Genomic DNA, 26640 nt, shown 5'->3' with positions numbered 1-26640 from the left:
AGACATACAGATAAACAATGTACAAAATGCATGATGTAGCCTTACAGTTTCCCTTCACTGGAATTAAGACTGAAAGGAAATGTTCCAGCATGAAAATGCCCCTGTGCACAAGGCAAACCTCACTAATGCTCTTGTAGCTGAATGAAAACAAATCCCCAGAGCCACATGTGATGCTTGCTCTACAATTTAACGATCTTTCTGCTGTGATGCTTTGTGGAAACGTGACTCAGAATGTTTGCCGACACAGTTCAAAGTTAGACATGCTTTATCAACCTGTGGATGCGTCCTTTTGATCTCGCCTTTACCGTCTTTCTCGGGCTGCACAGCGATCTCACCTCACCCCACTCCCTCCTCTCCCTTGTTAATCATTCCTTCAGTACAATCCGTCAGCTCGCGCTTATCTACCAGTGTGTCACTTTATAACTGGCTGTAATTACGCCGTGCGCGGCCACGTGACCCAAGCTGCCCAATGGAATCTCGGCGTTGGGAAGACGGTGAGATGCGACTGCAGGTTCTTGAACGCGGGTCACCGAGGCGAGCGCGGCGCGTGGCGCATGTGGTGAGATGCGGGCTGTCCGTTACGCACAGTGCACATTCAACCCTGAAACTCTGTGATAACCCCAGAACTAGTGAGAGAGAAAAAATAAAATGAACAAAAGTTTTTAATTTGTTTTAAACATTACAAGCATTGAAGAGTGGGTCTCTAACTGCTCCAGTTTGCTATGTCTTCGAGTTCTGAGGGTGAAGAAGGACAAAGTGACTCCTGTGAAGATGTGCCGTGTTTAGGTAAGTAGGCTATATATAGTTTAGTATCCGAAAAAGAATATTATATTAAAAAGCCGTTAATTGATGGTATACGGCATTTCTTCTATTAAAATTCCCGTGACACCTGCAACCACGTGAAACCCAGGCCTAAGGATCAGTAATGATGACCTCATCATTTAGCCTTCAAGATACACAGCACCTTATGATCATAAAGCAATCCACTGAGTAGGCAGTGACGCGCAATGAGGTCACATATTTTATATAAATATTTTATAGAAAAATATTTAAAATAAAATTTATTTATTTATTTATTTATGCTTGCTACAATCTATATAATTCTATTGTGATAGCATTTCTAAAAATATTGCTTTATAGTATTATTTTTTATACTACTACTACTAATAATAAATAATAATATTAATAAATAATAATAATAATAATCATGATTATTATTATTATTATTATTATTAGTAGTAGTAGTAGTAGTAGTATTATAACTATGATAATAATTCGTTAATTTAATCATTTGTATTTGGATCGTTAATTAAATCAGGCTTTTTTTATTAGAAGTGAATCAATCAGTAATACTTGCACTAGAACTATTCTTCCACTTCTCCTTCTTCCTCCTCCTCTTATTCTTCTACTACTACTTATAATAATAATAATAATAATAATAATAATAATAATAATAATAATAATAATAATAATAATAATGATTGTTGTTTTTCTATCTAAAGTTTCTAAATAAGGTCAGATAAATTCAGAAGTTTTAAAAAGTATTAAAATTTTGCTTGTTTTGATTGTAAATAATTAACTTTTACATGAATTTTAAATTGTATAGTCTCGGAGGTTTGTGTGTGTGTGTGTATGTGTGTGTGTGTGTGTGTGTGTGTGTGAGAGAGAGAGAGAGAGAGAGAGAGAGAGAGAGAGAGAGAGAGAGATTGAGAGAGATTAAATGTGTTGTATTGCTGTTTTTTCCCCGAGCTGATGAAGGATACTGTGTGCATGTTACCTGCAGTAACCCCACAAATACGGTTCACTCTTTTTCTCTAAAACATTGTGTTTTTCTCTATAACGGTGTGTTTTACTCTAATACACTGCACTAATGAAAATGAATGCTGTCGAAACTCTAAGAAATTCTAATGTAATAGTGGCACAGTTTTATGTTCCTAAATCAGAATTTCATTTAGATTTTTGAATAAATTAAATTTTAAGAGATCATTTTACAAATTTTATTTTAAATGTACTTTTTTTGCGTAAACTGTCTCTCTATAGACTTTATAGATGTATAGCTAAGTTACTCTTTATAGACAGTATAGATCCTCGATCTAAGTTAAAGATGAGTTTCTTAGCAGTTCACTTGCTACAGGACTCAGTGAAGAAAACTCAAAATTAAAATGATCACTAATTTACTAAAAGTGCAAAATTAATGGCTATAGCATTTTTTGTTTGTTTGTTGTTGTTTTTTTTAGTTTTTTCCACTCTAGACAAATTAATGTCTCGTGTCAAGGGACACATCTTACATACAGTATAATAACAGAATAATAAGGCCTGCTGTGATTGCTGGGAGCGAACTCACGGAGCCCCTGGAGAAGGTGTTTATAGTAGTTTCATCTCATAACGCTGTGCTTCAGGACTTCAGGCGCTTTACAGGTCCGTCATTAGCGGCGTTAAACAGCTGTGATCCGGCTAGAGAGAGAGGGAGAGGGGAGGGGGGGTGTCCGAGCGCAAAGAGCCTCAGTTCCTCGCAGGTCATTGGACTTGGGGTGTGACGTCACACCGTGAGCACGCAGCTGATTGGTGGATGCCGTGTCGGTGCGGCGTAAACAAAGCGGCGAGGAGAGGTTTGAACTTCACTGTGTCTCCGCGTAGGCTGCGCGTACAGAGAGCACTGCGCCACACCGCCGAGCGTAAAGTTGTTTGACAGTTCACTAAATAGAATAGCAAACCCGCAGGAACAGAAATTTTTAGGTGCACTGTTGATTGTTCTTTGCTGATGAGTTGATCAAGTGCGTTTCTCTCTTTCTCTAAAAAAAACCCACAACCATCTGCGCTCCTTCTGAGTGCTGTAGCGCGCATTCGGGTCTGTGACTCGGGTCAGTACACGCTGCAGGCCTGCAGTAGCTCAGGTCGCGCAACGGCAACATGAACTTCTACATCGGTCGGCATTGCCGCTGTCATCTGTAGTCACAGACTCCATACCACGCGGGATTTCCGAAGCTCGGTGTGTGTGTGTGTGTGTGTGTGTGTGAATGTGAGAGAGTGAGCATCTCTGGTGTTGTTCTTGGTCCAGGTGGATCGCCGGACAGAGCGGCGTCTCTTCTTCATTTTAGCGAAGCTGTCATGCTGCCCAAAGTCGAGTCAGACTGCCTGGGACTCTCTCGGTCGCATGGGGAGCAGGGCCATATTCCTTCAAACATGCAAGGTAAGGGCTCCTGCTGAAAACGACCTGGCTTGAGTTTTTTTTTTTTTTATTTTGTTGCTTGACGCAGCACTGAGACACGTGGCTGTCAGTGAGACTTCATAAGACCGTGGAGCACAGGCTGCATGTCACTTTACACTTAGATCAGGCAAACCATTACTGCTGTATTTACTGGGTTCTCGTTTGTTTGTGTGTCTTTTTGTTTTGTTTTAAAGGTTTGGTAATTGGAATTTAAGGCTGTTAAACTACTAAATCAGGAAATCATCCAGCTGAAGCCTTGTGGAAATACTTGGAGAAAATATGAACTGCGTGTCACTGTGATAAAACTGAAATTGAAATTGAGGGATTACTGATTTTTATGTCGCTCAAAAAAAGAGCAAAAATTGTGAGTTAAAAAAGTTTTTTTTATCAGGTTTTGATTTGATTTTAGAGCTGCTGACTTTATACTTTAAACAGACAAAAATCGATATATTGCATTTTATTTAATTAGCGGGAGGTTAAAAATATTTTTTATAAATAAAAACAGATACATGTATATTTTTAAAAGTAACGCGGCGTTTTCCCTTAGTGACATAAATTAAATTAATCAGAAGTCACACTGATTGAATTTTACGTCATTTATATAACGTGATTAGAAAAGTTTTTTTTATCACATATGAGCTATAAATAGTTGCAGCCAAACTGTTTCTGCGCTAATTTTGTTAAAGCGAATTAATGTCATGTAATTATAATAATAAGCGGAATTTAACGGAGATTGTTTTCTCATCACGAGTGCACGTGCACAGATTTCATGCGGAGGTATTTTCGTCTCCCGCTAAAGACAGTAATGCTTCACTGATTCGGGTTAAAAGGTAACTGTATTCATTTTTAATGTACTTAAGTGAACATATATATTTTCGCCGCTGCAAAAAATCTGTTTTCTATCACACGCAATAAAGGATAGACTAAAATACGTAAACTCAACACTCTTAAGTTAAACAGAAGTAAAACGAGCTCGAGCAATAAAACCCACCCAGTTTAGTAATCATTAATAGACTATATAGATTGTAGATTGTAAAGCAATTAAACTCGAACATAAAAGCAACTAGGGTGTTTTTATCTATTGGTCATGCAAAATGTTAAATCATTTAATTTATTTATTTTAACGTAACTTACCTTTATAATAATGACGAAAACATTTGATATTTTTTTGTTTACAATATAAAATTATTTTAATTATTATATGTTATATAAAATATATATTTTTAAATGATTCAATATAATTTGACCCGTCACCTAAAAGCATCGTGTAAAGTTTTAAATGTTGGGTCCAGGGAAAAATTAATTAGCGCAAACACCAAAATATAGCCAAGCTCCATCGGAGACAAAAAGAGTGAAAGATAAATGTTAGAGTAAACGGATTAATTAGTTTCACACATGAGCCTGCAGTTAAAGTGCAGTTGAGCTTTGGCTCGGCCGACGGCTAAAGCCGCCACTCCAACGCGCGCGCTTCTCCGACCAATTTACGAGCGCTCATGAATATTAATAAGATCGAAAGTGATGGCTGCCCTGTGTGCCACCATCCTCCACACTATACAACGCAGTTTTTTTTTTTGTGCAGATTTCCCTCAAACTCTTTTCTCTCCACAGCAGTGGGTTTGTCTTCACATCTGTAGGGTGTTTAAGCGCTTAGAACTATAGAGCAAAAACTTTCAGCTCGTTTGCCAAGCAAATTCATAACAACTGACTTTATGGGGGGAAAGGATAGCTCTAAGCTCTGTTTGTGTGTATGCTTGTTCTCTGCAGCCCCTCAGTTTAAAATGATGGACTACTCCTACGATGAAGACCTGGATGAGATGTGTCCCGTGTGCGGAGACAAGGTGTCCGGATATCACTATGGCCTGCTCACCTGTGAGAGCTGCAAGGTGGGTTCATGTGCTCCTGTATTCTATTAGTCTGATATTACTGAGAGAGAGAGAGAGAGAGGGAGAGAGAGAGGGAGAGAGAGAATCACTGAATTTAATTGATTTAGTCAGTGCTGAATTAACACCTATTGTGTTGGATTAACGCTTTCTTCCCTTCAGTACTGAATCCTTACACTGCTGTAATGTACAGAATTAACACATGCAGCATGAGATTAACTCTTATATCATTACATGATAACCTACTGCATTCTTTTTTACGCCTTGATTTTAATAGAATTTCATATAAAACACCAGTTGTTGATTGAACACTGTGATTTTTCTGTGCGCTGCAGGGACACATTGCTCTGTGTCAAAGTACACGTTATTATTATCTCCTGCACTGTTGCAACATCAGAAGGTCCAGCATGCTTCATTTGTGTAAATTATGGTGTTTTTTTAAATATATCGTCGTAATACTAAACTCTTATTACAAAACAAGGTGGTCTATTTTTGCAAAATAGTCATGTGTGTCTTTACACTGTTATATAGTGACATTAATTTGAAGCAGAATGTAGAGCAATTAGAAGCTCTTTTAAAATCCAGATGCACAAACAGAGTGCATATGGAGAGCGTTCATAACTCTTTTCTCCTGTGCAGTCACACAAGTCCGTTTTTTCTCCCGTGTCTTGACAAACAGCATTAAATCCACATAGAATCACAGCTCTCATTTTTGTTGTAACAGACACATCTATACTAATACATTTAATATTCACTTTGCTTCTGCTGTGCTTACCCATGTTTTGCTAACATATTTAACATAGGTGTATTTTCCTCCCTGGATAATAAATAATCAATGATTTACCAGAGCTCATAAATGTGCTGTACTACAATGAAATAGCACCACAAAAGATCATGTTAAAGTTCTTTGCTTTAATACTCTTAGTTCATTTCACATTTTTTATACTTTTTAAACTGAGGGACATAAAGAGCAAATGTTTTGATAAACAAACGAGGGCCCGTGGCTTTATCTTTGGAGCCAACATTATTTTTAGCTAGGTCTGAAAGACTGAAGGAAGAAATGCATGTGTGTGTGTGTGTGTGTGTGTGTGTGTGTGTGTGTATGTGTGTGTGTATGTATCGACTGTCTCAGTTGGTGCAGATTTAAAAACTCACCCCATGGTACTAAACTAGAATAAGTTAAAGCTTTTTCCCGGTGTGGAATTTTATTTATTTATTTTTTAACTTCATTCTGAAAATGAATTGAAACCTGTTCGGTATTGAATCTTGAATCATCAGCTCCTGTAAATTATAGACGTCATTTATTTGACTAGCACATTTGTAAAGAGCTGAGAGTTACTTGGGGTCATGTTAAATTGAAATGTCTTGTGGAAAAAAAAATTGTATAATCCTCAAATCTGAATATTTGCTTTATTTTGGAAAAAGTACAAAAAAAATCGTAATATGTTAAATTTCCATCCTTAGCATAACTTATAGATGAAATTATAGATCTACGTATTGCATTTTGAGTTTAAATGCATTTCATTAAGTGACAATGCTGCACAATGGATTAATTAAATTGAAGCCTGTATCTGGAAATATTTGGGGAAAATATGAACTGTGTGTCACTGTAATAAACAGAGCTCATTTTTCCTGTCATGCGTGATGTTTTATTATACTTTATATTTACTAGAGTATTTGTTTCTGTCAGGTGTTATTCTGGGCGTAGCTTATATTTGATCCTTTGACTTTGTTTCTGTTTATTTTTGCCAATGTGAGTTCACATGTCAGTTTGTGTGAGTATGTGAGAACACATGAATGTATCTGCGTTTACACAAGTAAGCCCTGGATAGTGATCATTTGTCGGCCTCTTGCTCTCTTTTTATGTTTCGACTTGTGTGGCCTTGACTGCATTTCCCCCCCGTATTGCTCTCTAAATGAAAATGAGTGTGTGTGGGCATGTGTGCATATGTGTGTGTGTGTGTGTATGTGTGTGCCATTTGTCTTTGGCCGAATAGCACATTAACAAATTCACAGGGGTCAGATTTTTGACATCTTCATTCATCCTGCTCGGCAGGGCTTCTTCAAGCGCACTGTGCAGAACAACAAGCGCTACACATGTATCGAGAACCAGAGCTGTCAGATAGACAAGACACAGCGTAAGCGCTGCCCTTACTGCCGCTTCCAGAAGTGCCTCAACGTCGGCATGAAGCTGGAAGGTAAGAAAAATTCTCTCCAGTGCTCCCAGCTATTTTATTTTCCTGCTAAAACAAATCCAGTCGTCGTGCCTGAGCCTGAGGTTTTCCTGTACATGTTCCCAGCTGACTTTTTTTAATTGTTTTACTGACTGTGTGTGCATGTAAAACGTATGGTAGCTTCACAACTTTAATGAGAGATAATAGTTTCGAAACCAACTGATATTTGATATTGTAGTGAGTTATGCAGCAGTGCTGAGGCTGCACCCTGGTGTGAGTGAGACAGCGAGAGCTAGGCCACTTTTTATCACAACACTTCGCTGAAAAACTATTTTTGGAAAAGGAATTGCTGAACAAAAAGCTGTTTGTTCAATAAAATCAACTTTTCTTTAGTAAATCCACAGTTCCTCCAAAATACTGCATGTACATGTTTGAAACCTAACATTCATAGTAAAAATACTAGATGTTATAGAACATGGTCTGTTATATCATACTTATCTTTTTTCTTCATAAAATAATCAGCTATTGATTTCCGTCTAATGTTAATTGATGAAGATTGCTTTGCTTGCAGGATTATAGCTAGGCACTCTGGTGTTTAGTGTTTAAAATAAATATATTATGATTATGTCTGCCGATATCTGCATGTTTATAACTCTTCAGCTACACAAGGTTTATTTACAGCTGATAACAAATATGTTATTATTTGTTGAAATTTGCCCGTATCTGCAAGTGCTGACAAGCGGCTGCTCCAGTCTCTACCCAAGTCACATTATCATTATTGATAAGCAATGGCAGCTTGTTCTAGTCTTCTCGAAGCCTCGAAAAATGTCATACATACAGAGACGCCAAGGCGTGCTGTGTCTTAGAGTGGTTTATCGAGGCTTTTCCTCTCATCCTTGATTTCAGTCTTATCTTGGATTAAGAGTAAGAGACTCTGTTTTCCTCTGCACTGTCGCTACTGAGAAAGTTAAGCAAGTAGAAAAGGCTAAACTAAGTGTTTATTCATTCAGTTTGGAAGCAATGCTGCGCACAATGGAGCATAAAATGATTTCAGTTTCATCAACGTGCGTTATCCATATTAAGCACCACCATGAATCAAAGCGCCTCGCAACACGGGAGGGTGGATATTCAGAACGAGCCCCTGGAGTGAGGGGGGAAAATGCAGTCCCGTCTTTCAGCGATGAAGGCAGCATGCTGTCCCATTACATATGCATTGGTATCATAGCTATTCATGTATGTGCATGGAGTAGCGCCCTCTGAGTGGACATGACAAACAGTGTGTCAGGATCCAGCCTGGGGAGGCATTTGTATGCCTGTGATAAGACAATGAGCCTCGTCCAAACTACGTTTAATATTCCTGTATATTAAGCACATATAAATCAGACAATAAGCATCCACACTGGCTCACCACAACGCTAATCTGCCAGCACACACACACACACACACACACACACAGGCAAATACATAAGCAGTAGACTCCCACGTGCGCTCACAGGGGCAAGTTTATGGGGATTTATACATATTACATAGATTAAATGCTGCTGCAGAAATACACAAATGAGAAGACCTTTCACACCCCCACGTCTTTCGCAGAGCAAAGAAATGTGTACGACATGCATGTAAATAACCTGGTTTAATTAGGTACCCAGGTTTTCAGGGCACAGTAGCTACAATCATGCAGGTTCACATCTAATTGTGATTTCCCAAAAGAGCCGAGTATTAGTTTCCAGCTCATTAATTTCCCTGTAATGCAGAGTCATTAATACTTAAAGTTGCCACAATAACATTGCAGTGGTTTTTCCTCAATAGAATGCATTTTTATCAGTTACATTAAACCTTAAAATATATATATTTAAAAAAAAAACCTTTGGATATAGTTTTAGGGGCATCATGGGGACTGTTACTGGCTCCTTTAGATCAGACACACAGGATGACACACACACACACTGCTTTGACAGGGCCCATTAAAATCAGCTGGCAGCTGGCTTTTTATTTTAATTATTTTATTAATTTCAGCTTCTCCTGGGCCGTGTGTTCTGCAGTTATTAGAGGGCTGTTCTGACAAGTGAGCGCACACTGGTTAGGTCTTGGTGTGCATGTGTGTGCGCGCGTGTGTGTGTATTAATTTTCCCTATTCATCTGTGTCTGAGTGTAAAAGGGGTTGAGGATCCTCCAGCTTTCCCAGCTTTCCACCTGCTGACAGTGTGGGACCTAAAAGAGAAATAATGAAGCGTAAATAATTGACATGTGTTGAACAGACTCGAGTGGAGCGTGCTTTTTCCTCCTTTGTATCCCGTAGTATGATCATGAGTTGAATTATGACTATGTTCCCGTTGTTATTATCTAATTTATTTGTTTAAAAAGATTTTACCTATAAAATGCACTGGTGTATTGTTAGTGATGAACTGCACAGGAATTGTGAAATCTTCTGCACAGTATATTTCCATCCTTAAAGTATATTAATAACTAATTACAAAAATGTAAAGTAGTACTAACATAGATATCATCTATACACAATAATTCATGTTTATAATTTATTTAATCTTATGAGATCCATGAACTAATTACTTTTCTCTTTTCTCAACCCGTACAAGCTGTGAGGGCAGACCGCATGCGTGGTGGTCGCAACAAGTTTGGCCCGATGTACAAGCGGGACCGTGCGCTAAAGCAACAGAAGAAGGCACTCATCCGTGCAAGTGGCCTCAAGCTGGAAGCCATGAACCACAGCATGCAGACCGCTCCTGCTGACCTCACTATCTCCTCCGCTATTCAGACCATCCACTCAGCTTCCAAGGGGCTGGCACTGAGCCACCACCACCACCACCACCATCATCACCAACACCATCAACATCACCAGCATCACCAGTCCAGCTCTGACTATGACCGTAGCCCTTTTGTCCCATCTCCCGTCAGCATGGCCATGCCACCGCAGGGCTACCAGGCCTACGGGCACTTCCAGAGCCGAGCCATCAAGTGCGAGTACCCCGAGCCATATGGCAGCTCGCCTGAATCGTTGATGGGCTACGCATATGCCGAGGCACCAGGCTTCCCGCGCTTGGTAGCTGAGCTGCTCAAGTGTGAGCCTGATGAGCCGCAAGTGCAAGCCAAGATCCTCGCCTACCTGCAGCAGGAACAGGCCGGCCGCAGCAAGCACGACAAGCTCAACACGTTTGGCCTCATGTGCAAGATGGCTGACCAGACGCTCTTTTCTATCGTCGAATGGGCGCGCAGCAGCATCTTCTTCCGCGAGCTGAAGGTAGGCAGAGCTCTGATATTTCTATGATAATAACAGTTCTGTGAAGTCAACTTCCCTGAAAGCAGCCGCAAATACACACAGCCTAACTCTAAAGCATTTGTGCGATTAAATTTACATTACTTCTCTATACTACAACAACATTTATCTATGGAGGTTCCCTACATCGCTATAATAGATTTAAATACAGAAAATATCAAGCACATTGGGAACAGATGTCAGATACACTGGTTATAAGCACTTTTACTAAATGTGTGTTTAAAATTGTCTGTATTAAAATATAGTCAATTACTGAGGCACTCAGTGTCCATTTGTGTAGTGGTTTTAATGGTTTTATTGTCATTTTGCCAGCTATAATTATCTTTTAATGTTTACAGTCAAGCTTCTGTAACCGCTTAGTCATAATATTTTAACATAAAGTGCTGACTGAGTAGAGTGTAAGGATTTAATTCAAGGTTTAAGTCTGTACGTGTTTAGACCAACAATAGTGGAGCAAGCTGATACTGTTGTTAGACAGATAGTATAGTTTAACTATGATTAAGAAGAAGACACACTGGTTTTATTCTGCTGTGTGCTCTGAGGATTTAGCAGGTCTTTATTTTTATTTTTTACTATAAATACTTTATTTATTTTTGCTATTCTATTTTTTCTATTCAATTCTAAATGTCAGTAGGTCATATTTTTTTTCATCAGCTGTAACTGAACATGGTCTTTCTGAAGCAGTTGATGATGAACTAAGCCAAATATGAAAATAAAAAAATAAGTGTGACTAAGACGATTTCTACTACACTCATGGGAGGAAAACAATTTTTAGACACCTGTTTTCCACATTTGAATAGCAGTCTTTTCCTTGTAGTCACATTTCCTATATTAATTGTTAGTATTTTGCTTAACACTTTTTTTTTTTCAAATTGTTCCCTCATATAGCTTTTTATATATATACATATCGAGTTGGTCATTAACTGAAGCAACCACACTTACCCCTGCAGTGCAGCATTTTATTTTTAAGGTTGCTGTTCTGTTTAGAGCCTCTTCTATTTTAATGATATGTAATGGTCACCCTCTTCACAATGCTATTAGCACTAGACCTCTATTGCCTGTTCCCTTCCTCGTTGGTAGAAGGGGACGGACTCAATTCAGCATGGATTAGCATTGTGTTTGGTTCGTTGCTATTATATGCTATTATACTGATAATTGAGGTTGAACTTTGCCTTTTGTGGTGCTGGATAACCCTCGTGTTGCGCTGAAAGGCCCACACTCTTACTGTGGATGATTACTTCACACAGCCCTTGTTAAAAGGTCCTCGGGTGTAGGTGTCGGATCTGACATTAGTGAACAGCAATGGAGGTGTAATTAGCAACGCTCTCATGAGGTCCCCTCGCTAAATCACATGCTGAAAAAAAGGCAAAACAAACAAAAAAGCTAGCCTGCTTGTTTCTCAGAGCCTACTCCTGATACTAATTAGTGGATACTTGTACAGTTATTGTTAAGCACAAAGACTTGAGGCTTGTAGATATTAAGGGTGTATGAGAGGATCCTGCCCTGTTTCAACAGGCTTCACATAGGAAAAGATCGTTGGGGGACAAAATAACTTGGCCTCCTGCTAACAGATCAGAGCTAGGTTTCCCAAAAGCATCACAGAGTTAAGGTCATTTTTACTGGTAGAGAAAAAGTGTGGATTATAAGGCAAGCTCTACCGTCTAGCATGTATTTTAATGCTTTATGGGAATTGAACCCAGTCTAATGTGTATTTTCCTGACGAATTCTCGTGTTCCATATAAATTAAGATGTAGCACAGATACAGATTATTGATTATGGATTATTACTGATTATTTCTTCTGTCACTAGATATTTGATTTTGTCTTATAAATATCTATCCAGACAAAGGTGAGGAGCTTTACTTACTGTATGAAGAAAGGTTTACTGTATGAAATACAATATGAAAACAAAATATCTCAAATAAAGTTTTTGGTGTGTCACGGCATCAGCTTTCTCTTTTTAAAGACGACGAATGACACTGTAAGATTAGTTAGATTATAATAATGTTTAAAAATCTCATATACAATTATTATTAATAAATGAAATGAAATTTAATTTATAATGGATAATGATCCTTTTTTAAGTATGCTCTTCTATACTGTTGCAATATTTATCATTGTGTGACGCTCATGATATGGTTTTACGTGTAAGTCTCTTATCATTGTGCTTGAAAACATTTCCTTTAAATGTTAGTGAGGATGTGTGTGTGTGTGTGTGTGTGTGTTTGGCCATAATTAATGGACGAGCTTCCCGTGTTTTATCAAATGTACTGTACAATAACACTCAGAAAAACTTTCTCAAACGCAGGTAGAAAGGCGGTTACACACTCGCTCTTGGTACATTTTAACTTACGCTGCTGTACACTCTGACAGCGAAACAGTAGGTGTTTCAACTGAATCATTCCGGGAAAATAATCTGTCACTGACTTTTGTTTGTACTCGATGCTTAACATCCTCTTGAGCATGCTAATGACAAAGCCGCAGGTAGTGTTTAATAAACAGAGGAAATGCAAGCGAATATGAGACTTGTCAGAGGATCTGGGGAACTGCAAGGCCACTATAAATACACCATCATCTGCGTCACTATTATTAGCCTCCTAAGAACAAAAGAAATTCCCTGGTAATAGAGTCGGCTGTGAAATGTCCTCCAAACGTTTAAAGATTTAGTTTCCATAAGGTGGACTTAGCTACAGCACTCATAAATATTTTGTCGTGAATGGCCCTCTAAATAGAGCTCCCTATTGTGTTCAAATGAATAAAAGAGAGACAGAGCACACATATTCCAGCGGTTAGTTCATACACTTTTGGGGAAAAAAAGTTAAACGCTGATAATAATACTAATAATGAGTCTATAGGTGTGCTCTGAGTTTATGAGCTAAGTAATCATTATTTTAACACCTTTATCTCCCACACTGCCATTCCACACGATAGTGTCACTGTAATTAGCTTAAAAATAACTGAATTATAAGCTGAAACATTAAAGAATTATTTTGTGGCTATTTTTATATTTTTAGGTGATTCCGAATTTGAGCTTTTTGTGTGATTTTATGATTAATATACTAAGGACAATATATTATAATAATACATTTCATGATCATTTACATCTAGTTTAGCCATCGATATACAGGTCACTTATACACCAGTTCATTCATGCAGTTCACATTCATTAAAAAACAACGACTCATTTCAAAAATCTTAGTTTCCTATGAGCCAGATATGTGTGTGTGTGTGTGTGTGTATGTGTGGCCACCTGCATTGGTGTATGAGTGTGTGTTTGTGTGTCTGTGTGTTTTGTTCTGAGTTGCTCAGTTATCAGTGACTGTGTGTGTAAGTGTGAATGCGTGAGCTGGGCACAGAGAGGTGGAGAGGGGGAAACAGATGCACTCTTTCCTTGTTGTCAGACCCATGCGTGCCTGCCTTCTCCCGGCCCTGCTGTTAGCATTTGACATGTGGGGAGTGATTCACGTCCACAGAGAGATTGGCCTTTTCATTGTGATCTCCCTGCCATTGTTTAATAGATAGGATGCATGCTCTGCACTTTTCCTCGCTACACAATAGGACCAAAATACACAGATTCACCATGCATTTCATTATTCTTCTGTGTCCCTCTTTCCCAATACACCCTGTAGTGTTAAAGGTAAACTTCATCACGGCGTGAATGAACCCTTTAGGTGTATATTTAGTCCTTTGAGCTGATAAAAGTCAGCCATGCAAAGCTTACAGTTCCTCAACATGTGCTGTCCATATTTATTTTTACCTGTTCATGCCTGCTTGGGGACGGTCCAGAAAAGTTTTTTTTTTCCTTCACAGCAAAGCGAATGACAATACCAGGCCCAGCGTTAAGCCATGCAGGAGTGTATTAAGGCCTTGTTCTCTAAGTTGTACCCAGCCGTAAGGTTTGTGCTTATTGGAACAGCAGCTGCAGAGCGGTGAAGAGAGAGCATGGAGCACTGGGTTCGGCGTGACTCACTCATTAATTCACATATTTTTTCACCTGCTGAGAGCTCTCTAATAGGTATAGGCTCTAATAGAAAAGGTAGTCTCACTCTCTAGATGTTTGAAATGAATCTGTTTTAAAGGGGCTTGATTAGCAGTGTATTTTTTTTACTGATTTTCTACTGAGGCCCTAATAACACACAGTAGGAATCACTTAACCAAATGACAGGTAATTGCAGGTAAACAGTTTGAATTTTAGCACATTACAGTCGATTCACTAGCAGCGTGTGTCGATCAGCACAGCGAGTAAATGCACTTACCTGTTTTTCTATTTGGAATTTTGTTTTGTCTGAATAATGCACATCCACGGAGGTAGTCGACTGTATGGATTTCACTGTCCATTAATATTACATGAATTTACTTTTGTAAAATGCACTCAAACACCTTTTTCTCCCCAATGTCTGACAGTCCAATTTTAAGAGTGTGGGTTAGAGACTATAATTTCCAACAGAGCCCATATCTACAGGAATTAATAAGGCGTTGCAGATGCGATCTGTGAACTTGAAGGCAATTTATATCACCCCCTTTCTCCTGATGTACACCCATATGCGCGCACACACACACGCACACACACATAACATCCGGTGACAGCGTTTCGGTGCAGGTCAGTCAGGTATTCAGTGACAAACAGCCCGGTACATGCAGCCACAGATTTGTAATCGTGTCCGTGGTCCATTGCATTTGAATTATCCCAGCAGGGCTTTGTGTTGCTTTACATTACAGTGCAGTTTGGGGGGCTGTAGAGTGGATGAACAAGGCACCAAGGGCAGGGGTGCATGCTGAAGGACAGGGGGGGAAACAGGTGGGAGGTTAATGGCCCCTGGACCGGATCCACCAAGCATTCAGACTTGATATATGGGCTTTGGGCCTGGTCACGGGCGTAAGCTTTCAAAGATATATTATTTCATTTGAGGAGCAGTGTTCTCATATCCCACATTTGTCCACTGATAGATGATATCCCCATGCTCACCGGCAGCCACAATTTGAGATGGCATGTGAGTTTTTGTAAGGCATGCTCCTGTACATATTTCTCTATCTTTCTCTCAGTTTTTTCTCTTTCTCTTTCTTTCAGTTTTTTTTCACTCTTTTATCCATACACCTCTTCCACAGGTAAAAGTGTCTCCTTTCTCAGCTACGGGTTTATGAATTAGTTGGTTCTGCTGTTGTTTTTATATCATATCAGTAGACAGGATACAGTCATTAGACAGAATTTGTATATATGAGTTATAGAGCAGCAGACTGAATTAAATACCATTACAATACACATCACAATAAAGTGTTAGACGTGTAAAACAGTGCAGATTATTTATTATTACATAAACTCCTTACTCTCTGTTTCCTTTTTCTTATTCGGTCTAGTCACGACACATAGTTCACTGATTGTTGTGGTCAACTGTGAAGTGCTCACCTCCTGACAACAGTGTCCCCCTGAAACAGCTGAGCACAGCTTGTGTGTCTCGCTTCATCCCCAGAAAGCTGCTACTGTGCCTCAGAGACATGGTCGAGTGGAGGAAGGAAGTGCGTGCACTTGTTAAAAGAAAAGATTTAGGGTCCAAACTCCCTGCAGGGTTGTTGGAGGGACTCTAGAGATGCCCCACAGTGGGCGGACAGGGGTCTGCTCCTCCACTTGTTGCTTTGATGAGGGATAAAAGCTTGTCATGAACTTCAGGTTCTTGCCGAAGAGCTGACAAACTCATCCAGCTTTTTCTAAACATCTAGACATCGGTCACCTTTTTCATGCACTGTAATCTCATTGTTGTGGATGATGTTTTATAAAATTTTTTGTCTGATCCTGATTTTGATTAAAAGTCAGGTTTTGTTCCTTAAGAGGTTTATGCAGTACAGTTTCGGCCCACATTGCCACAGTCACATTAGGGCTGCATGAGGAGGATAAATTTAAGAATGAATCAATATCCAAAAGTAATAAATGTAAAAGCACTGTAATTGCAAAAATCGCCGAACGAGAAATTGTCCTAATATTGCCTGTGGTGTGCAAATAATGACATTCTTGCACTATGTATTCTTTTCTTTAGAGTTCAAAAGTCCCTGTGGCCTCACTGCACCTCTGCTATTTTTGACTAAAGTTCAAGAGAGCGACAATAAAAATGCCTCTCGAATGTCTCGATAATTTGTCCCTTCTCCAACTACCCAAATATCACCTGACATATGGCACACTAATGTGCGCTACATTCACAAGGCCCCTATAGGTTTACACCTGTTCTTACTGACGGGTTTAAAAATAAAGCTATAAAATATGAAAAGTATAAAAACTTTTAGTACTGGGGACTCGCCTTATATGAAACAGACATAGTTCACATTTCTCTCCTTAATGTATCTTTTTATTTCTTCTTAGATGAAAAAAACCTGTTAAATCAAACCTGGTGGCTCTGTTCCTTGGCATGGCTTTTAGTTTTGCAAATTGAAGTCCCACTTTCTTTCTCCAGTGTCCCTCACTGATTAATTATCGGCTTGTAATAGGTGCAGGTCTGAGGCTGACAGCCTCTGTCCACCGCTTCTCTCTGTCTGTCAGCAGTTGTCTTCGATGTCTATTTTTGCCTTTTTTTTTCTGCCATCTATTCTGGATGTGCTGAAAGGGGCCAAAGACAATAGATAAGTGTGCTGGTCGGAAAGACTGGCATGCGGTTTAGGTTTACACTTATATTTAACCAGCGTGCAGGCTTGGATTTGTGTTCTGCTGAATGCTATGTGAGTTTCAGCTGTGCAGTGTTATGCAGAGTTAAGACAAGCCAGGAGCTGCAGGGACCACAGAAAGGAGAGGACAAAGCCACCTGTTTATTATAGAGTTTTAAATCATTGCTTCAATTTTTATTTTTTTTTTAGTCACTCTCCTTCAGTCTTTTGGGTTAGAGCTGGGAAGTTGGCACAGTACTTTCTTAAATGTTTCCATACCCATGACATACAGGGACATTTTTAAGTTATTAAAATAGCATTCTTGCTTTATGGTGAAAGGATGAATGGGTGGGGGTTGGTGATGCCTGGAGCAACGTAGGAGTGAAATATTTAAGTTCAGAACAGACAGAATGGAAAAGAGCATGATGCAATGACAAAGGTTTTCAAGTTAAAGTCAGCTGTTAAAATTAAAAGGTGAGACAAAATGTGAGCCGTCTATAATGCTTTGTGTATGAGGAGCTGCACGTGTTTAAGGTTTCAGTATTTTTAGATGAAATGTATTGTAATATCATAAACTATCCCGTTATTATACCACTGTGATTACTGCATGAATGAATTTCAATAATGAAAACCCTCTAGTGATAAATGGACATGTATTCTATATTCTGGTTTGAATGTTTTCACACATAAGTATGGTCTAGGGACTTTCATTACTAATTAATAAATAATGCACATGATCTCGACTGTCTTATGAAGATGCAATTGTAAAAGAGGAATACCATGGGATGGAACCTACAGGATAAAGGTATGCAGCCTTGTAGAAACTCACATCCATAAAGCCGTCACACCAGCACTCAGACTGTCCAGCTGAATAATACAGGACTCCCAGTCAGTCCAGGTTCATTCCCCTCCCCCAGCCAATCAGCAGTCATTTCCTTCTGTCCATCAACGTGTCACACGAAAGTAATAAATATCGATAGCCAATAAAGACCCCCATAAATTGAAAAAATCGAGGGAAAACACTATATGGGAAATAAAACCAAATGAAAATGTGGCGGTCAGTCCGAGCGTGGGAGCGTGTGTGTGTTTGTGTGTTGTAGATTGAGCACCAGTGGTGGATCGATAGCCAGTCGATGCACTGCACAGAACTCATTTTGAATTTGGAGAGCATTATTTTCTCACTGCGCTTTGGCAGGAGGTCGGGGGAGAGGCAGAGAGCTAGAGTGTGTTTGTGTGTGTGCTTGTACTTCAGGGAGCTCTTCCTCCCTTGACTTCATGTATATTAGGAGACTAATGTTCAGCTGAATAATTGATTAGACTCTGCTCTGTTTTTGATAATTAGTTGATAGCTTCGTAGCTTTAAGCTCTCCTCCGATCCACGCTCCGAGACTTTGAGGCTGTGATTTTTTTTATTGTTGTTTGGTCGATTTTTTTTTTTTTTACCATACGTCATATGAGCACATCACAAAAGAACAACAATGCACAGGAGTTCACATGAACTGATCAGCACTCATCTGTGGAGTTTTTCTTTCTCTGTGCAACAAAGCTGTGGTCTAAAATTGCAGCTCCAAACAATTGTAAAGAAAATACATGGCAATATTCTACATATATTTGTTAATCATGTGTATTTATAATCATTCTTTAGGTTAGTCTTTGTGGGTTTAACTATGTAGGTGTGAATACAGGATTATTTCATCTAAATCAAAATTATAGTAATAATAGGGTTTCTTTGCCAAATATTTGGCAGGCTCAACATGACAGTGTGTTTGTAGCTGAATAGTAATTTACAATTATTCATATAAGAATGAATTGTTTCATGTATTAAATTACATACAATAATATATTCAAATTTTATATAATCCCAGCTAAACTGTAATAATAATAACTTAGGAAATAATTGAGAAAATCATTTTATTTTTATTATTTATTAAAATGAGAATAATTTAATGGTTACAGTTTATTGGTCAAAGGCATTGATCAATTTGCTCTTGGTCATTCCTTCATTGCAGTATGACCACACCTATTGTTTTATTTCACACCACATCACACTGTTCCTCTGCATGAATAAACTGGTTTACACACAGGTCACAGATCAGCCTTCCGTAAAGCCTTATCTCAGCTGTTCTAGCAGCAAATACACAACTGCTCTCAGGTCAGCTCCTAGTCTAGCAAAGGTTACCACAACTGTTTATTGTTTTCTGGCTGCTATAACATGAAGGCAGGCGCTGGAGGCTGCGATCGAAGGCGGTGGGTTTTACAGGTCAAGGGTCAGTCTGACGAGTCTGTTAATGTGGTCAGCGTGGGAACTGATCAATCTCCCTCCCTCTGAGGTGGGGCCAATCAGGATCCTCAGTTTAATAATGGAGCAGAGAAGGCCAAAACAGTACATACCGTACAGTATATACCCCTGATAATTATCCATCTCACACACTCACAGAGCAAGAAAGGGGAAAAAACTCCTGCCCTCAATATTAGTTTCGAGTATCAGATTTCATTTTTCCCATTTCTGTTTTTTTTCCAGTGAAATTATATAATTATACCGTTAAACAATATAAGTATAATTACATTCATATATATATTCATGTCACTTTTATTACACTCAGCAGTGGAATTTCAAAACTGTGCATGTTTATGTACACTACATCAGAACTACAGGCCACTAACAGCTGCTCAACACTGATGTCTATATCATAATTTGCTACCCGTCAGCTGCTTTTAGACTATACGATTCGAGCCGAGCTGTAATGACTTCGTGAGTGTTCGTAATGCTACTGAACACAAGACATTCTGAACATCAGGCACATTAAGAGTAACAACTGAAACTAAATTAAAGATCTCAGATCTCTAGAGCTACTCCCCAGAGGACTATGGGTAGAGGGAAATGTGCCCACAGTAACGGGTGGCCACCTGCTGCTCAAAGTCCCAGCATGCTTATCACCTCGAGCTGTGGACGCAGGGGAGCAAACAGAGGCCTTGCCATGATAAACATGCAGGGAGATTTCCACTGGATCAGGGAAACGAGAGGCCACATGAACTGTCAGTCCTGAGCATCTGCATCTGCATTATACCAAAGCCTTGTGGATCTCCGCATTACTAAGTGGATCTCTGAGTTGCCTCATGGGACTGCAGGAGAGATGTTTTCCCTGCAGCTTTTTTTTAACAAACAAGGATAAACTATGTTGTAATTGTGATCTGCGTAGCTTGATATAGATATATACACTTTCTCCAGTTTGGAAGACACATTGAAGACCAATTTTATGTTTCATACCTGAATAGTGAAGAACTCAAGGATATTTATTAGTCAGGAAATTTAATTTAATACTGTACAGACTATTGCAATAAAAATGTATGATAAATTGTATATTATAGCATATCTCTAATCTATACTAAATCCACTCGCAGTGAAAAAATTAATTTGTGTCAAACAGTGGAAAGGAAGTGCATGTGATGGCGAATGAACAGATGTCCACCGAAGATGACTCAAAGCTCCTACGCTGTCCTACAGTCTCATTGAAGTGACTTCAAACCCCACCCGTAGGTTTCCCCAGCAGCCACGCTAATCCACATCCAAGAAGTCAAAAGGATTCATGTGCCATTTCTTTTTTTCCCCCCTCACGTCTTTATGTAAATGTCATTTTGGGATAGTCTTTTGTGATTCCATTAATCTGGTCATTAAGGCACTTCAAATAAAAAAAAGCTACTTATTAAAAGCAGTTCCAGCTGTGTACCCTCGTTATTCTCTCTTAACAATGCTTGTGGCAGTCTACCAAAAACATGAAGAGGGGGAAAGACAGCCCAGATTTGGCAATTTGGTGTATGCTCCATTATCACCATTCTGGACTTCATTTAGATTTGAAAAAAACTGAAACACGTGCTTAATCAAGGTACCTTTTGTTTAAATATATATATATATATATATAGAGAGAGAGAGAGAGAGAGAGAGAGAGAGATCGATTTCCATAATACTAGAGTGCAGTGTAGTATAGTATAGCTAAACACTAACCAGCTGATCAACACAGGGATGTGTCTGAATAATTGTAAAGGTGATCATTGGTTTCTTTAAGCATGTCCATTTTTCATCATAAGTAGTGAGTGAAAGTTGTTTTTAAAGCACTGGTGATTTTGAAATATTGTAAGAGCTCTGTTCAAACGAAGCCGATCTGGGATTGCTTTAACTATAAGAGCTGCAAAGTGTTTACAATAATTCATTCAAAAATCATTTCAAAGCTTTAAACTGCTAACAATTACATTCAATACTACACAATACAAAAAAAAGCTGTAGCCATGAATTTGGCTTTTTGATAAGATTAAGATTAAGATAATTAAGACCCTGGTTATAAAGACTTTTGCACAGTTGCACATTATTCATTGTAATGAAAATATTGAATATTGATAGAAGTTTTGATATGATTTTATATTTATAAGTGTGTGTGTGTGTGTATTATAATGTATAGTGTATATACATCTGAAGAAGCAGGTGAGAGATACTGATTTCTGTGGATTTCTACTCTGCCTGTCAGGGCAAAGAGATGGCTGACAGGAACAGCACTAGAGATTCGCTGTTTTCTGTCTCTTTGTCCTATCTCCCTCAGTCTCCTAACCTTAATGGGCTTCCCCCACCACCCCATGGCATTCTGGTCCTGGTTTAATGATCCAAAAATACAGGCCATGCTGGAGATTTAAGAGGACAGACCTTGCTGACAACGTCTTTAAACATTTGTCTAAAAAAATTGGGACAAATGACAGATTTCTTTGTAGCCTTGGCAAATGCTTGACTTACTTGACAGGCATTGTAGTGATGTCTCTGAAGCACAAAAATCTGGAGACAGGACTGTGCTGCAGATATATTGGAGTCTTTTTGCATAAATGTGTGCAGTATGTGCAGTTCTGTTGATCAGACAGACTTTTGACTTGTGAAGAGATGCAGTAGTGAATATTGAGATATTCATGAATGAACTAAATGGATTAGGAGATTAGGTGATTCAGTATTAGTAGTAGTTTAACTTGTGAAAAGCTTATCAACTGTTTTTTTGAGCTTGTTATGACTGTAATAAAATTTTAGTCTAAATACTCAGACAGAGTTGCTGATGCTCATGGCGCCTTACAAGGCAATAAAATAAATCATATAGGTTTATTCTTTGTCTAGAGAAAAATATTTTTTATTTTCTAGCTCTGAACCTGCTTGGTTACTGTTATGAGTAAGTGCATACTTTTCAAATACCTTAAAGTGTCTCTCTTTTTTTTATGTGGTTCACTCGATATGCCAACAGGTGAGTATCAGAAGCAGAGCTATTTTCCGTTGACACTTGTGATAAGATAGTGTTTGCATGGAACAGGATGAAGGGGAGGGAAGAGTTTTGTTTTTTCCCTCATTTCTCATGTCCTGTGGTCAGCGTGCTACTGCCTACTCTGTGTAATCATTGATGCCCTGAGCCATGAGAGCCACACAGCAGTGACAATGGTGCTGTTGTTCCCAGAGCTTGGCTTTCAGGTGAACCACATCACTTCAGGTTCCCACAGTCACAGGAGCCAGGAAACTGCATCACAGAGCACCGAAATAGTCACAGCCGATAAACGTAGAGTAGAGTAACACCTTGGCACAAACAGATTAATTAGAAACATGGTGGAGTGGTGACAGGGCAGGTGAGAAACAGGACAGCTGAGGTGTGTATGACTAACTGATGGAATGAACATGGTAGAAGGAGGATGAAGCCCGGTCTAATGAAAGGCAAGGCTGAGGGAAAATACAGGGGACACTTTTAAGAAATACATCTGCAAAAATGTGTAAAAATCTGAAAGACAAAAATGAAAAGCCTGGCAGCAGAGATTCCAGTGGGGAAAAAGTTCAACTACATACTTTAGCCGAGTTAAAAAATTGACATAAACTATGAAATGTTACATTATCATAATGAACCTTCTAGAAAAAATCATTCAGGATACAAAATGCTACAGATATACTATAATATTTGGATATTATAGTATATAATACTTGGTTTATTTCACAATAATTTATAGTTTTAATAAAACTCAGTTAGGTATCAGTTAATGTTGTAACAAAACAGGAAAAATTATAAATTACACAAGCTCAGAAACAAAAAGTAATTACTGTATATTTTTTAATTATTCATATTATTAGTAATAATAATAATAACAAAAACAACAACAACAACAACAATAATAATAATAATAAAAATTATTATTATTATTATTATTATTATTATTATTATTATTATTATTATTATTATTATATAAAGGCAACTAGTAAATACACCAGATTTGAAAATGGAAAATATTTTCTTAATACTCAAATGAGTCCTGTATGCATGTTAATGATTTACAATTAATTGCTGATATATGTACATACATTAATATATGTAATATATATAATCAGTCAATTAAACCATGTGATCTGACCAGTACAGATCATTTTTCCTAACACAACATCTGCACAAACTAACTAACATACCATACGAAGACACTTAACAAGAACACATGATAAAACTAAACACAAAGTGGAAATACAGCAATTTACACAAACATTAACCAGGCAGGTGATAAGGAATACAGGCGAGTAAGAAAAAAAACAATGAAAATAAAAAAGAAAGAGGAAAGAGAAAACCAAATAAAAGAAATATTGAAGCACATGAAATCAGATCTCGTCAGACACGGAGCCCTGAGGACGTGCTGCTGTGAATGTGCTCATTACATACTGAATTACTTCCATGTTTTTAAAAAATTACACTTCTTCCGATCCAACCCTGCCTTCTCACAGTTATTTCAATTATTTTGCATGGAGCAGTCTGCAATGTTTTCTTCTCAATTTGAATTTATTTCCCAAAATTGAATTTATTTAATTTATTTATAATTTATTTATTTATTTTCTAATTTAGCCTTTACTTGGTAAAGTATTTACTGAAGATGAATGAATGAAAGCAGTAAATGATCCACTATGTTCACTCCCATGTTAATAAACCTTCCCTTTTTTACAGTGAACTTTTGACTTTGAGGTGCATGATTTTTTCTCTCGAGGTTGACAGGTTTGATGTGAAAATGCACAAGTAATTATTTAAAAATCGATATGAGGGCGATGACTGGTTCAATTACACTTACAGGAGGAATGAAGATGAAGAATGTAGATATTTAATCAGTGGCCTATTTGTCTGACTGTTTATTCCAACAGATTTGCATGGAGCGCTAATAATAATAATAATAATAATAATAATAATAATAGAACTAACACGATTCTGTATAGTCAAGTAATACAATAATCTCACAAGCGACAAAATAATTAAAGAATTCTTCCCTGCATGAATGGAAGATGTGGAAGATGTTTCTCTCAGAGAGAGAAAGTTAGTTTAGTTGTAAAAGCTGAACATTAGGGAACTTGGTGAAAGAGTTGAACGGCATCATGAACATCACCACAGACCTCAGGCACATGAACAACGATGACTGTTAGGAAAGAGCCAAAAATACAGTCAAGCAATTATGATATGAATGAATTTCTTCTCTAAAAAGCAGACCATGTGACCAGCATGATCATATACTGCTTAATTTGTAAATCAAATTCTTGTTTTTATTTAAATTATTTTAGCAGCAAATACTGTACAATTACAGCCAAAGAGTAGATAAAAGGAGTTTTTGTTCCAGTTTTAATGCCGTAAACTGTTTCTTTGAACCATTTCAAAGAAAAAGCTATATATTTCAGTGAAACATGGCAGTTTTTTTCTTTGTGAATATACAGGGTTTTTTTATCATTTAAACATATAAAGGATGTAAGCCGAGGGGAGCTCTTCATTCAGATCCTGGATTGGTGTGAAAATATGAAAAGACATAAATATGAATTGATGTCTTTCATTTATCTCTCTTGAAAATACAGGAGAACATGACCTTCACTTCACTTTCGGAGTTTCTTTTCCTTTTCTTCAGGCTGACTTGAATTTGGAATTGAAATAGACTTGCAAATCTTTGACTTTTGAATTCAGGAGAAGTAGATTCTGCCCATTTTGCTCACTTTTTTCTTTTTTCTATATGGATTTATTTCAGGTTGATGACCAAATGAAGCTTCTCCAAAATTGCTGGAGCGAGCTTCTCATCCTTGACCATATTTTCCGACAGGTGATGCACGCCAAGGAGGGCTCCATACTGCTGGTTACAGGGCAACAGGTGAGTTTGTGGTCCATAGCGTTCTTCTTTTACCTGACTGCTTTTGCATCTGCACTCCACCTCCCTATAGAGCTCATCAGGCATCTCGTCAGTGTGGATCAGCGCCCTTTAAAGTCCTATCGACTGGCCATGTCTGTGCAGTCACTACTCCATTAAAAATAGATTACACTTATAGGTATGAGTTAATGTGATCAGAATAATCAATTGTGCATTTCTTATCAAGTCAGCAGAGTCCGAATAAATAAAACAGCTGGTTAAGCATGCGTGAGCCATCGCGCTCTGTGAGAGGAAGAGAGAAGGGGGAAGAAGCTGTGATTTACTTTGCTGGTCTCTAAGGAACAGCAGTGGGTGGATGCCTCAGGCTTTGCTCAAGTTCTCAACACAGGGGGTCCTTTCATTCCTTATAGAACACACACACATACGCACACACAGACATACACACACGCACACACACACACGCGCACACACACACACACACACACAGAGCGACACTCAAAATGTTTAAATTGCTCATTGCTGCTTGTCTGCCAGTAAAACGTGATTTTAATTAATCTTTTATTCCTCTCTTTCAACAAAATATAAACAAAATGCTCAAAAACTCATAAATATTAAAGTTAAAGAAACATTTGCTGAACAGCCTCGCTCAACAGACACTAGACAGACAGGATGTCAGGCTCGAGAACAGCTTTGCACGTACACTGAAAATCGATCCGTTCACAGCTTTGATTCAATGCGAAAAGCAATTGAATAAGATAGACAAGTTGAATGTCTGCATGAGCAGATCAGATGTGTGATTTGACAGTGGGGGAGTTTTCGCCACTGGATTCTCAGCGGTGCACTTCTCCACATTCTGGCTGTGCGGCAGGATGACAGCATCGTCTCTGAACAGCTGTGTGAAAGCTTTAGAATTAAATGATTACAGGCATGAATAAGATGTGAGGAGTGAGCGATACTACACACATCTGGGAATGCAGGCTCGGTTTAATTTAAACCTTTTAAACATTTTTTCAGAAGTTTCCACTGATTTAAACATTTCCAGTAATGTGACCCCATTTTGTGACCTTGTCAAGAATAATAGCCCTGTGTACGACACTTATAATAGCCTTGTGGTCCAAATTCTTTTATATCAATTAATTAGGTGCATGAGGACTGCCATCTTCATTCAGTGTGCACATGGTTCCCAGTCTGGAGACTGAGGTGTACTATCATTTTATGTTCCTCATGATAATGGATTTTAAAACTAACTCATTTTACCCTGAAGACAAAGGACATGATCAAAGGCAAAAATAGAAGAGAT

At 38.3% G+C, this 26640-nt stretch overlaps 1 protein-coding gene across 4 annotated transcripts in view; it reads left to right on the top strand.

The window, feature by feature from the left end:
• Positions 1-564: 564 nt before the first annotated feature.
• Positions 565-26640, top strand: part of nr5a2 (nuclear receptor subfamily 5, group A, member 2) — a 42073-nt gene continuing 15997 nt past the window's right edge. For 2 of the 4 annotated variants that reach the window (XM_058400922.1, XM_058400923.1), the window contains exons 1-6: positions 565-786; positions 3059-3190; positions 4973-5091; positions 7145-7286; positions 9857-10518; positions 25224-25343. In XM_058400922.1, the coding sequence (XP_058256905.1) occupies positions 723-786; positions 3059-3190; positions 4973-5091; positions 7145-7286; positions 9857-10518; positions 25224-25343 (1239 nt within the window). In that variant the 5' untranslated portion in view covers positions 565-722. Of the gene's footprint in view, positions 787-2635; positions 3191-3402; positions 3573-3677; positions 4039-4972; positions 5092-7144; positions 7287-9856; positions 10519-25223; positions 25344-26640 lie in introns of those variants that run through there. The other 2 variants (XM_058400924.1, XM_058400925.1) reach the window with 2 other exon arrangements.

Source organism: Hemibagrus wyckioides, linkage group LG10 (genome assembly GCF_019097595.1).
Source record: "Hemibagrus wyckioides isolate EC202008001 linkage group LG10, SWU_Hwy_1.0, whole genome shotgun sequence".
Lineage (NCBI taxonomy): Eukaryota > Metazoa > Chordata > Actinopteri > Siluriformes > Bagridae > Hemibagrus > Hemibagrus wyckioides.
Note: the sequence above shows the minus strand (reverse complement) of the source record. Positions and strands in the feature narration are given on the sequence as shown.